At 35.4% G+C, this 13,567-nt stretch overlaps 1 protein-coding gene across 5 annotated transcripts in view; it reads left to right on the forward strand.

Annotated features, from left to right (window-relative positions):
* ITPRID2 (ITPR interacting domain containing 2) overlaps positions 1-4,971 on the forward strand; it is a 38,801-nt gene extending 33,830 nt beyond the window's left edge. For 3 of the 5 annotated variants that reach the window (XM_012501394.2, XM_030802756.1, XM_012501411.2), the window contains 2 exons: positions 2,714-2,831; positions 3,797-4,971. In XM_012501394.2, the coding sequence (XP_012356848.2) occupies positions 2,714-2,818 (105 nt within the window). In that variant the 3' untranslated portion in view covers positions 2,819-2,831; positions 3,797-4,971. The remainder of the gene's footprint in view (positions 1-2,713; positions 2,832-3,796) is intronic. The other 2 variants (XM_030802757.1, XM_012501401.2) reach the window with 2 other exon arrangements.
* Positions 4,972-13,567: the final 8,596 nt, after the last annotated feature.

Raw genomic sequence — 13,567 nt, forward strand, 5'->3', positions numbered from 1 at the left:
GTTCATACATTTATTCATTCAATAAATTAATAAAAACATTGTATCATTTTCAGGGCCATTTTATCTGTAGTCTGCTTTTGTTTTTCTGCTTTCTCTTCCTTTTTGTGTCTGATATTGTCTCTCACGCTTGTGCTTTCTCACTCTGTCATTGATTCATTCATTCAGACACTTACTGAGTTCTTACTGTATGCTGAGATACACTGATAAATGAGACCTGACCTGTTCGCTGAAGGAGCTCACAGTACACCTTCCATCTGACCTCACCCTTCCTATTCTGATTCCCTTCTGCTCTCTAGAGGGAAGTGTCTTGGCAGTCAGGCTCCATTATACTCCCCTCTTATTTGAGACCGTCTTGCTACAGTTTTCTATCTCCACTATCATCTGAAATTGTTCTTTCTTTCTTGTGACATACCATGTAAAAGCTGCCATTCTCTGAGAATTTTGTCCCACACTAGTCTCTCATTTATCAAAATTTTTTCTGTTCTTATGTCATTAATGAATCAATAAATTATTTTTCCTTTAGTATTTTATGAAACCGACCAGGTGCGGTGGCTCACGCCTGTAATCACAGCACTTTGGGAGGCCGAGGTGGGCGGATCACCTGAGGTCAGGAGTTCGAGACCAGCCTGGCCAACATGGTGAAACCCCATCTCTGCTAAAAATACAAAAATTAGCCAGGTGTGGTGGTAATCCCAGCTATGCAGGAGGCTGAGGCAGGAGAATTACTTGAACCTGGGAGGCAGAGGTTGCAGTGAGCTGAGATTGCGCCCCTACACTCCAGTCTGGATGACACAGCAAGACTCTATCTCAAAAATAAATAAATAAGAAAGATATTTTATGAAACATTATTCATTTTGTGTCCACTGAGATTATATCATGCTTGATGGTAGAGATTCTTTTATACTTTACTCCAGTAATGCCTGTCTCCCAAAAAAGATTGGCACACATTTCTGGTTTGTCAAGAATACATTTTGGCGGCCAGGCGCGGTGGCTCACGCCTGTAACCCAGCACTTTCGGAGGCCAAGGCAGGCGGATCACGAGGTCAGGAGATAGAGACTATCCTGGCTAACGCGGTGAAACCCCGTCTCTACTAAAAATACAAAAAATTAGCCGGGCATGGTAGCGGGCGCCTGTAGTCCCAGCTACGCAGGAGGCGGAGGCAGGAGAATGGCGTGAACCCAGGAGGCGGAGTTTGCAGTGAGCAGAGATTGTGCCACTGTACTCCAGCCTGGGTGACAGAGCGAGACTCCGTCTCAAAAAAAAAAAAAAAAAAAAAGAAGAATACATTTTGGCTAGTTTGTTTTTTGAGTGATGAAGAATAATGAGATATAATAAAATGACCATATTGCATTGGTAGCAGGACTGGAAAGACAATACTCATTGTTGTGAATATAGATTTGCAGTGGTCCTAATTCAGTATATTGTATTTCTGTTTATATACTGTGACTACGAGATTCTGGTTTTTATAATATTTGTATCCAACACATACTTGTTTGAAAAGTAAATCTGAAGTGCTGTATGCTTCAAAATCTTTTGATGTCGTTTAAAGTTTAGAAATATTGATAAAAGGTAAGGTGAAAAGCTTATAGTATTTAAATATATTCCACTACAGATGGTTGGTAGCTAAGGAGTGTTTTGTTTCTTTAAATAACTATGTATAAATCTATGTATTGTGTACCAATTTTGCATGATAGACTAATACAGATCCATTTTTGGAAAGATTATAGTTAAGATGTGTTTGAGATGTACTTAGGAACATTTTAGGAAATAAATCAATTTGGCTGACAGGAAACTGGAAATGTAGCATTTTTAAAAGCTTGTTGAGAGTATCTCCAGTGCTTATTTGGGAACACATTATCACTTTATTTCAGGAAATACACATTTATAGCTTTCACAAAGGGCTATTTAAAAGTGTTGCTGTATCATTAGAGAGAAAAGGTGGAGATAGGCATATGTAAGTGTTTGGACATCTGTAGAAGAAAATCCTGATGGAATTGTCATTGCCTCAGGTCTATTTGCCTTTTCCAACAATAAAATGAGATGTATATCCTCAAATCCTGTAGGCATATTGGAAACAAAAGCTTAGATGGGTTGCAGTGATACCATGCAACTAAAGAAAAAGTTATTTCTTTAGAGTTTATGGTTGTTTTGAGGATGTTTTTTATATTTTAAAATAAATTGTACTAAATGATAATTTCTTCTTCCCATTTAAAATGTGTTAGGTTAGAACAATATGTCTTTAGATACCTTGCTGTCATGTCAGTTGGCATAAACAGGCAGTATACCTGTATATTATTTTGCTGTAAAAGATTTTCTCAGCAATGAGAGCACTTGTGTCTCTGCTGATTACCTTACAAAGTTAGACAAGACTAAAAACATTTAAGAAGTCCTTCCAGATTATTTTTTTGACATGAGGTAAAGTATTTACTAGAAGTTTTTGAATTTATGAAATTACATTTTCTAATGTCCTCACCTTATGAATTGTGATATTTGTAATCTAGTTAGCTGAATGATTCTAGACCAGTCCTTCGGAGTCTGATCTGGGTTGGATGATAGATGGACTCGATTCCCCACTCCCTCTCTGTATTGCCGGGAGATTCACATGAAGGTGAAATTAAGAAATTGAATGCTATTTGTTTTTTTTCCAAAAACAGGAAAAAATAAATTTCATTCATATTGGTAAATTTTTGTTTTACTGTTTTTCCAACCTAGATTAAAGAGTCTATTGTTGGGGAAATCAGACGGGAAATTGTAAGTGGACTTTTGGCAGCAGTATCTTCAAGTAAAGCGTCTAATTCTAAGCAAGATAATCATTAAATGGAAATTATAGGTAAATTTTTCTGAATTTCTATGTTGAGCTAAATGTAAATAGTAACTGGCATTTTATTCTTTGTTTTGTTCGTACACAGGTTAGGTTCTCTAATTAAATTTTGAGTTTTAGAATGTATGTAATATGTTATTTTACAGTGTGAAAATTTCACACAAGCCTACTTGAAGTGTAAGTCAAATCCCATGATACAAATCTCCAAGGAGTTACTTATATTGGGTCATTTTACTGAAATTTCATTATAGTAATAAATCCTGGAATTGGACCTTCAAACCTGAATCTTATTTTGATTATAATGGTATTTCAGATGTATAGTTTTAAAGAACAAGACTTTGTGAATTAATCACAACTTCTAAGTATCTTTCCTAATTATTTTTATTTTTTAAAGAAACAGATCCCATAGATTCATTTCTAATAATAATTTATTTCAAAAAACTCTTCTATATGTCTGTCTTAGTAAAACGAATTACTTTCATTTTTATCTTATAGCTCTAATTACATTAAAAAATGTTTTTGTAGAGATGGGGTCTTGCTATGTTGCCCACACTAGTCTTAAACTCCTAGCCTCAAGCAATCCTCCTGCTTTAGCTCTAACTTCGTTTTATATAATATATATTAATAATAATTCATGGTGAATGCAAAAAGAAATAGTAAGTTGAGTAGAATAGAACTAAAAATATCATTGTATAAGACATGAGAAACATGTAATTTGAAAAGTATAATATACAATTTCAGATATAGGAAATTGGAAAATATTTTAATAAATTATGTCACAAAGCAGTTAATAGGAATTTTTTTTTTTAAACCAGGGATAAAAGAATTAACCCTCAGGAAGATGTATAGAGATTACAGGATAATCATGTTTCTGTGTATATATATTTGCATAAAATTCTCATCTCCCTTTAAAGAAGCTTTTAATAATAGTATTTGAAAGAGATTTCAAACTGACTTCTCTTTTCTTTTTGAAGGTTGGCATGGATCCTATTAGCTGTGTAATACTGGAATTATCCATGATATGCACTGGCGGAGGTGTTACTTGTGCTTTAGAAGATACTTGCTGTTGAGCTGGGCTACTGTATACAGTGTACAATGTGTATTTCTTCAACCGTATATTTTAAAAAAACGTACATAGAAACTTAGGCACTTTGCTATTTCTTTTCTAAACTATCAAAAACTAGCAGTTTGAAAAGCCTAATATTTATTTGTATGTCAATATTTTTCATTTGATTCCCTGTTAGAATTAATTATAAAACTTGAAAACTTCCAGACTTATCCAACTTATAAATAACATATTTCTTCAGACTAACTTCTTAAAACACTGACCTCTATGAGGTATTTACTGTGCAATAACTGATTCATTTTTTCAGAGCTTGAAGCAACCAATGATTTTTCCCTCCACTGCTGTTAATTAATGTCACTTCCAAGAAGAAAAACTGTTCTGTTGTAAAAAATATAATTGCTCTTAATTCTTGAGGAGGTTACTAATAGCAGTAGGATAGAATTATATGAGGTTACCTACAACTACTTAATGTTCTTACACTGTAAGCCTTGTTGCTTTACTCAAGACAAATGTAATTTTATCATTGCTTATGTAGTATTTTTCTTTTGGAGATGTGCCTTATGTTAAACACTATGTACTTTTACTTTTTGCATTGTCCAGACTTCTTTATTAGATGGAAATGTTTCTTTTTCTGTCTTTTACACTAAATAGAGTGTCATCCAAATAATGGGGCCTATGACTTGAATGAATAGAAATGAGTAAGCTGATGTTTGTTTTTTCAAAATGGAAGTAATTTAGATTGGTTCTCCTCATACATAAAATGATTTTAGTTCAGTTTTAACCAGTGAAAACTTTGTTTTTATGATAAAAAAGGAAAATGGTTTCCTATTTGGTTTTATATGTGTTAAATAAATGTGTAAAGTAACCACCAAATGTTATTAGAATTTTTCTTCTAGCATTTATAATTTTTTCAACTCCTTTTGTGTTTCTTTGTGTGTGATATTTTAATCAAAAGTGGTTGAGTTGTTAGCAGTGTTCTTTGAAAGAATCTCTGAAAGGCTTATAAATGTTTGAAATATCACACAAAGGCTGATTTCTAAAATATATATATATTAAAACAATAAAGTATTTATTTTGCCTAAAGTGTTTTAGTGGTTTCTTAAACTGCAACATGAAGATTTTGAATTAGATTTGATAGGTAACAAATGAGGTCCAAAAGAATTGCAGCATATAACCCAATAGGGTGATACTCTCTTTTCCTAGAGAAGTGTTATGCTTTAAAAAAACGATGCTTTAAAAAATGCTGTTTAAGACTAGACCACCCTGGAGAGAGGGCATGATTGAGGCCTCTTTGGCTCATCTAGTTCTGTGGTCATGATAATTACCATCAGAGGTCAAATAAAACTTCTCTTTAAAAATAAGCTATTAAACTACAAACAATAGATATTAAAATACTATTTAACTCTTTGTTCAATAACAGCAGTAATAACACCTATCAACCAAATGCCCCATTTTTTTTTTATACTTTGTTTTAGGGTACATGTGCACAACGTGCAGGTTTGTTACATATGCATACATGTGCCATGTTGGTGTGCTGCACCCATTAACTCGTCATTTAACATTAGGTATATCTCCTAATGCTGTCCCTCCCCCTCCCCCCACCCCACAACAGGCCCCAGTGTGCGATGTTCCCCTTCCTGTGTCCATGTGTTCTCATTGTTCAATTCCCATGTATGAGTGAGAACATGCGGTGTTTGGTTTTTTCTCCTTGTGATAGTTTGCTGAGAATGATGGTTTCCAGTTTCATCCATGTCCCTACAAAGGACATGAACTCATCATTTTTTATGGCTGCATAGTATTCCATGGTGTATATGTGCCACATTTTCTTAATCCAGTCTATCATTGTTGGACATTTGGGTTGGTTCCAAGTCTTTGCTATTGTGAATAGTGCCGCAGTAAACATACGTGTGCATGTGTCTTTATAGCAGCATGATTTATAATCCTTTGGGTATATACCCAGTAATGGGATGGCTGGGTCAAAAGGTATTTCTAGTTCTAGATCCCTGAGGAATCGCCACACTGACTTCCACAATGGTTGAACTAGTTTACAATCCCACCCCCAAATACCCCACATTAATAGAAATATAGTAATCAACTATTTAACTATTTAGTTTTGAAGTCACTTTTAGTTAATTTTTGACAATACAAGATACCCAGATTTTTATAATCAAAATTGGAAATATAACAGTTGGAATAATAGGCTGAGACAATCAACAAATTACCTACACAGTATATGAATGAAATAAGAGGAGTCTCAACAACTGTCAGAGTTTTATGTTCCTTCTCCCCATTTTATTGTGTACTTAACATTTGAAAGCTATCAAGTTCAAGCCGCTGTGCTAGCTGCTATGTGGGAATGAAAAATGAAAGGGTCAAAAAAAAGACAAAGTCAAGGCATCTTAATTTATGGATACGTTTAGAAGTGTCAACGAATAACTAAAATAATTTGAGAGACTATAGCCTGGGGTGGTCAGAGAAGCCTACCAAGGAGATGGGATTTGAGTAAAGTCTTAAAGTAGTCAAGAACATTAGCAAAAGTTACCAAGAATACATAGCTTGAGTTTGAATTACCGTGTACATGATCAAAGCAATATTTTTTAAATGCCAAGTTCATAGTTTGTGCGTATTGTGCTAAGAGCTTGCACAAAGCATAGAAGAGAAAGAAACTTGAAATGGTGATTTTGATGTTTGGAGTTGCTATGAATGATATACCATGGGAAAAATAGGCAGATTTTGAAGTACATTTCAGTTTTGAAGTACATTTGAAAAATTCTCAGATTTGAAGTACATTTCTTTCCTCTAAATATATTCAGTTGAATTTCATACATTTAAAAGTACTGAATATTTGCTCAGCTGGCCATCTTCAACCTTTTCATAGGAAAATGAGAATGCACTAAAGTGTATATAAAAGAATGTAAAGAGAAAGTAAGTTTGGACAGTTTCTGGAGAAATGCTGTATTGCCCATGTTCTTCACCTGTACAAATAGGAGTGTGGTCTTACGGAAGGAATTAAGCAAAACTGAAGTGTATGTTCTTCTAGAACTTTTCCTCTCCTGGAAAGAAGGAAATTATAGCACTTCTAGGAAGTGGGAAGGGGAAACATCCTGTCACCTTTTAATTGAAGCTGAGGGTCTACACTTTTAAGCATCACTTAAAGTTACTTACGAATATTGAAAACATTTAATTAGCACTTATTCTAATTGCATTCTGAATGTATAAAGTTAAAATGTCATATCTAATTAATAGTTCCTCTCCTATACAGTTTCTTCTATGTATTGCTATTGAATGAGGCCTTTTCCTTTTTGTTCTCATTTCCACAACTGATGTTTCATTAGTCATATTGAGTAAATAACAGTTTACATACAGTGTCAGTGTAATAAATAATACTGTCACAAATCATAAGTAATAACTTGCATACAGAATGTCGGTGCTCAGCAGGGAGTTACAAATATATTAAAAGATAATGCATATCAGACAAATATCAGAGTCCATTTTTCTCACAAGGTTCTTTTTGCACACCCAAAGGAGAAAGACTTAAATTTTTGTGAACAATGAGCTTATTTGCTCACTCTATCATGGGAGTATTAGTGCCTGTTTCCCAGTTGTTAGAGAAGAATGTAAAGGAACTTAGCGCTTGGCACAGCTCAGTAAGTTAGCTGTTATGGTGATAGCAAAGATAGGTAAAGATAGGTGACAGGTAGACGAGTTTTGGCAAGTCGAAGCATTAAATGGGAAGGACAGAATATGGGCTTATAGATCCAGGACTGACCTTTTCAACTTTATTGTGTTCTTTCAAGCAATTGAACTGGGAACTGGTAACAGACTGCCGATTCTATGATATAACGGGTGAACATTAATTACTGGTTTTAAATTTTCAAGAAATTTTGTTATTTGAAACCAAAAAACTGGTCATGGAATACCATTTAGAACAGTGCTTCTCAAACTTTAATCATACAAATCAAATTACCTGAGAATCTGTAAAAAGGAAAATTCTGATTGAGGCCTGGGTCCTACCTTCTGGGATTGAATTTCTGCATTTCAAGAAGCTCCCAGGTGAGGCTGATGGTGCTGCCATGAACTGCACTTTAGTAGCAAGGACTTAGGATAGTAGGCCTTCACTACCTGTCTGCTAGATGCTTCAAAGGAAGGAATTTGTTAAGTAGGAAAAGGATTTTAATCTCCAAGGGTACATCATCTTAGAGGCCCCTTCAAGAAACTTTTCATTATAGCCAAAGTTCAAAATGAAGAACAAATGTAAGCAAAGCACATAGAAAGGAGACCTCAGGAAGGCCCACCCAAGGCATTGTGGAATTGTACAATGGCCAAGGAAGGCTGTGTGACAGCAATGATCACAGTAAAGAAAAAAAATTGCTGATTGCTGTTGATGGCAATGAATAGTAAGTCCTTATATTGTGTAGACTGGATGTTGAGAAAATGCAAAGACCATCTGAGTGCTTCTAGAATCAACCAGTCAAGAACCAGAATGAGACCCAATAAAGAATTAATCTAGAGATGCTGCAGAAAGAGATCGGATCTGGGATGTGGAATTTATTTATGGCCATTGGAGTTTGAAGGAGTTTATCATTCCTTTCAGAGAGATTCATGATATTTCACCTCTGCAGAGCACACTAATTTGTTATTTGTGTTCCTGAGTTAATTGTTTAGTAAATCCATGTACTGATGATTCATGGTTTTGTTTCGGTACATCTCAAATAATTTTATTATTTCAGCAGTCCAAAAATAAAAAAGGCCCCTGAAGTATTACAAAGCAGACATCTGAGGAGTAGATTCACAAGTATGTATTAGAACTCTGTACCTGGGCAGAGACTGCTCTTGATAGAATCAGCAGGGTCATCAGTTAAATCTCAGTTGTGAATGTCTTGATTTATGTTTAGTCAAAAAGGACTTGCATTGTTATTAACCTATTGATATCTGTAAAATATAGACATTTCAATAAAATGATGTGTTTACCCAATCTTCTTTAGTCTGTGATGACAAATGGGAATGCATTAATGATGACAGATATATTTTTCTTTTTCCATCATGCGTTGAAAGACATGTTCCTCTCCTAAATCTCATGCATTAATATTGGGGCTCCCCGAGTTATTCATACGTCTTCATGACGGTCCTAATAGGTCAATTCTAAGTGCTTTCCTCTTCTCTTGCTCTCTGTGTTGAGGGACCCAGTGCTCCCCTGCCCTTCTGCTGGGGTCCTCAATTGGCCAAGGTTATGATGATAACACACTGTATGGGAGTGGAGCGAGTTCTTCCCTTGCTGAATTACCCCTTACTACCTTGGCAGCATAGCAGCATTGCTTATAACCCAGCTTTCTCATATGATTCCCTTGTGAAAGAATCTTTGGTCATTTCTGCTTTCAGACACATCTCTATGGGGCTTGGCCATGGGTGAAAGTGCTTGAGGCAGACCTTTTGCTGTCCTTGCTATCCTCTCTTCTCCTTTAATGCTGGCAAGCTCTCTCGCTCTCTGCTAAAATGCCCCCATTTAAATCAACTCATTCAAATCTACCTTGGCTGAATCATAGTAGGAACACAGTGTGGGACCAAACTGTTCCCTCCTGCTTTCAGAAACAGACGTGCATTTTAATGACAGATATTGAGCATTCATATTTTAATTTTTCTATTCTGAAATCTTACCACAATTAATTTCATTCGACCAACATTTAATAAACAACTATTGAGTATAAGGAACTAATGACAAAATTAAATTTTTAATGACCTGATTATACCATTTACTAATTACTAATTTTACTAGCATTCGAGTCATCTTTCAAAATTCACAAAAGTGAGTTTTTATTTTGATATAACTTATTAGTTTTTCAATTGTTGTACAAAAAGCTGAAAGCAGAATGCAAATAACATCATGATTTCATCAGGTATATTCCTAAACCATTTTTTAGAGTAGATATTAATTCTCTAGAAGTCTTTGGTTGGTCCATTCTGCTCTATAATGGGAAAGAGAAATGAATGAAATAGCTCATAATTCCCTGGATTCTGGATACATATTATGGCAGAAATTATTTTTAGAGGAGCATAGAAACATTGAAGGAAACTTCAAACATCATCAGAAGTGTACATGGATTATTGCATACAGCTGTAATCATTACTCAGGATTTTAGGGCATTTTTTCCCAGACAGGGTTAACCTCCCACAGGTTATGAATTTGTGTCTAACAGTCCATTTATATTATTTCTTGGTTGATGGATTAACTGCATTATGGCAAAGCTGGCTGCAAAACAACTTTCTCTAAAATACTTTATACTTTCCAGTTAATAACAAAAGGAAAGGGAAAAGAGGAAGAGGCAGTTGGGAGAATTAGTAACAGGCTAAATTTAGACCTTTTAATGAGAAAAATTCTTCTACTATGAAAAAATTCTAACCACTGGTACTCTCAGAGCAATATGTATTTTTTTAATAGTGTGTTCACAATTTCAGCATTACCGTTCTGCTCTTTTCTTCTTGCCCTTCAAGAAATTCCCTTGAGATTTCAGGTTGTGTAAAACAAGCTAGTTCTTGATGGGATCAGACCTGTATGTTTGAGTCTGTGTACTGAGCCTGCTAAACACCAAAGACATCTGTTTTCACTTCTTTTTCAAAGAAAATAGTGCTGAAAACATGCATAACTGAAGGGAGAAGAAAAATGTAAACATCGAGGGGTCCAATTTAGAGACAGATAGACTCAATTCCAGACCTAGCATTGCCACTTTCATACCTAAGTCTCACTTTCCTTTAAAATGAGAAGTAACAATTGTACCTACCTCTTTGGTATACTGAGGAGATTAACAAGTGCAATAGCACAAGGATATTTAGTTAGCTGCCTAGTATATGGTAAGAACTCTGTAAATATTAGCTATTAGCAAGAGGTAATAATAGTAGAGGAAAACTACAAAATATATAGCAGTATATTAAAATATCAAGATGATACACTGCATTGGTTATCTGAGTCAAATATGAGAGAAAATACAGTTGATTTTATTCTAACTTTATGTTAAACCGTTAAATGTAAAAATTATGTAATTAGTCCTGCCTAATCTTTATCTAATTCAGGGAAAGTTCAATGTGAGTTACATTTTTCAGAAGTCTCTCTAACTATTTTGAAGAATACACTTAATTGGCACCATTAATTTGGATCATCAATTAGGATACTTGCCAGTGATAAAATGCATCATCCTGTGTCACTTACTTAGATTTGGGGCTTCAGAAAAGTGGCATTTTTAGTTTGGTTATTTGTAGCCCTTTAGTTTTTTTTATAAGAATGGCTTGACACTAATATTCTCTTATGATTATCCTGTTTCTCTTCCGTGTTTCTTATTTTTACAAATTAATTAATGAACAATTGAACTGAGCTTTTAAAAACCTTCTAGCATACTGATTCTCAGCGGCGCAAGGGCAGTTATCAGAGTATGTGTTGTGTGTGTATATTTGCATGTGTGAATGTACACACATATGTATGGGCATGTCGTTTTTATTCAGTATCGTGATTTTTTTGTTCGGAAAATACTCTTTTGAAATACAAACTATAGAAAAGAGCCTTTTAAAATTCCCTGAGCTGGTGAATATGGGTTTTTTAAAAGTTGAGAACAAACTTTCTAACAAATTAAGCCATTTATACTTGCTAGCACTCAGAATTAAATGATTTGATTTGTTATCAACATAGAAACATTACAAATAAAATATACTCTATCCAGAGTTCATTGTAATATTTACTTTTGAAAGGTTCTGCTCTTCAGAATATTAGAATTCTAAGGGATGTGTGATAGCCAAGTGATTTTCAACTTGATTTAATTCTGAAAGACATACGATCTAAAGTTGAATAAATATTCAATGGCTAGATATTACAGAAAATTTGGACAACAATTTTTAAAACACTACTGTGGAACAGGCAGCATCTTCCTGCTAGAAGGAAGAATGTATAGCTCTGGGTCAGCTGGTTGCTGAGAGAGGAACACTTACTTAACCATGACTTGCGTATCTTAAGAGATTGAGAATCAGGAAGTGTGGACATCAGTATTTTGTGACCTTGTCGTTTCATTACAAGCAAGAAAAAGAAGAGGCACTTAGGGGGAAGTGACAGCCACTGCCAACTTTTTGTTTCTTATTCAAACAAGGAACATTTACGCATCTCCAAAATATTCTGGTACAATGCTAGAACAACATTCTGTATGCAGCAAGTGCTTCTTCTCAGCCCATCTATTTTTATGGTTGCTGGTGAGAAACTTCATAGCTATCTCCCTAAAAATTAAGAGGCTTTTAATTGATGGTGCTGATCTGTAAACACAACTATAAAGAGAGCTTCACAACATCCATAAAAAGCCCCTGGTTTGGTGGTTATTTTGTTACTAAACTGTATATTTGGCTTCTCCTCGAGAAGAAATGTGTGAGTGGTTTTATATACTTGAGCCCTCTCTACAGATTCTAAGTACATAAAAGTACATTTATAGATCATACTGTACGTAATTTCTTTCCCTTCAAGGGGATATTATATACAAAGACCATGCCATCTGAAGCATTAGCCATTTTGGATTACTTTTTACATTTTCCCCTTGTTGAAATAGCTAAGTAAAATTCCACTAAGGTCCAATTACACTTAGCAGATATTTTTTATCTATTGTATGCCAGGTACTTGGCTTCTTTTCACCAAGTCCTGAGATTCTATAATAACTCCTTCATATCCAATTATCCCTACGGTTAATGTCTTAGTTTCCACCCTCTTACTTCTTGAATTATGGCACTATTTCCCACCTGGGCCTTTCTGCCTACCAGTTTGCCAGTAAGCCCATATTTTTCCATTTTGTTACAGTGGTTGTTCTAAATGCAAATACGATCCTGTCACCTCCTCACTCCTATTGCTCCGTGTCATCCATGGATGTCTCATTGTTTTTGAGTTAAAGTCCAAATGCATCCCTTTCTTTCTTTTTCTTTTTGAGACAGGGCCTCACTCTGTTTCCAGGCTGGAGTGCAGTGGTGCAATCACCGCTCACTGAAGCCTCAACCTCCCAGACTCAGATGATCCATCCATCTCAGCCTCCCAGGTAGCTGAGACTACAGGCACGTGTCAACACACTCAGCTAATTTTTGTAATTTTGTTGAGATAGGGTCTCATTATGTTGCCCAGGCTGATCTCAAGCTCCTGGGCTCAAGCAATCTGCCCATCTCGGCCTCCCAAAGTGCTGGGATTACAGGTGTGAGCCACTGCACCCAGCCAAATGCATCCCTTTCCTTTCTCCAATCCTCATTTCTTGAATCCCTCAATATGCAACTATTCTTCAGTCATACTCAACCGTGCTGCTCCATGCTTCCCTGTATTTGCAAGTTTTGCCCTCTCTGCTTGGAAGTCCTTTCCTTTTTCCCCAGTGCCACCCATGCTTCAAACATCTATCTCTCCATGAACCCTTTTGAGACCCACCAAGCAGAAATCACCACTTTGTGCTCAGTGTACCCAGAACATACATTTAAATGTGTGTGTATACATATGTGTGTGTGCAGATGCCTATTAGCTTTATTGACATATTCACAGATCATAAAATTCACTCATTTAATAATACACACAAATCAACAGTCTTTAGTATGTTTACGAGTTCTGAAACCATCATCACAATTAATTTTAAACCATTTTCATTACCCCCTAAAACTCTCAGTACCCACTAGCAGTCACTCCTTG

The sequence above is a fragment of the Nomascus leucogenys genome, chromosome 22a (genome assembly GCF_006542625.1).
Source record: "Nomascus leucogenys isolate Asia chromosome 22a, Asia_NLE_v1, whole genome shotgun sequence".
Lineage (NCBI taxonomy): Eukaryota > Metazoa > Chordata > Mammalia > Primates > Hylobatidae > Nomascus > Nomascus leucogenys.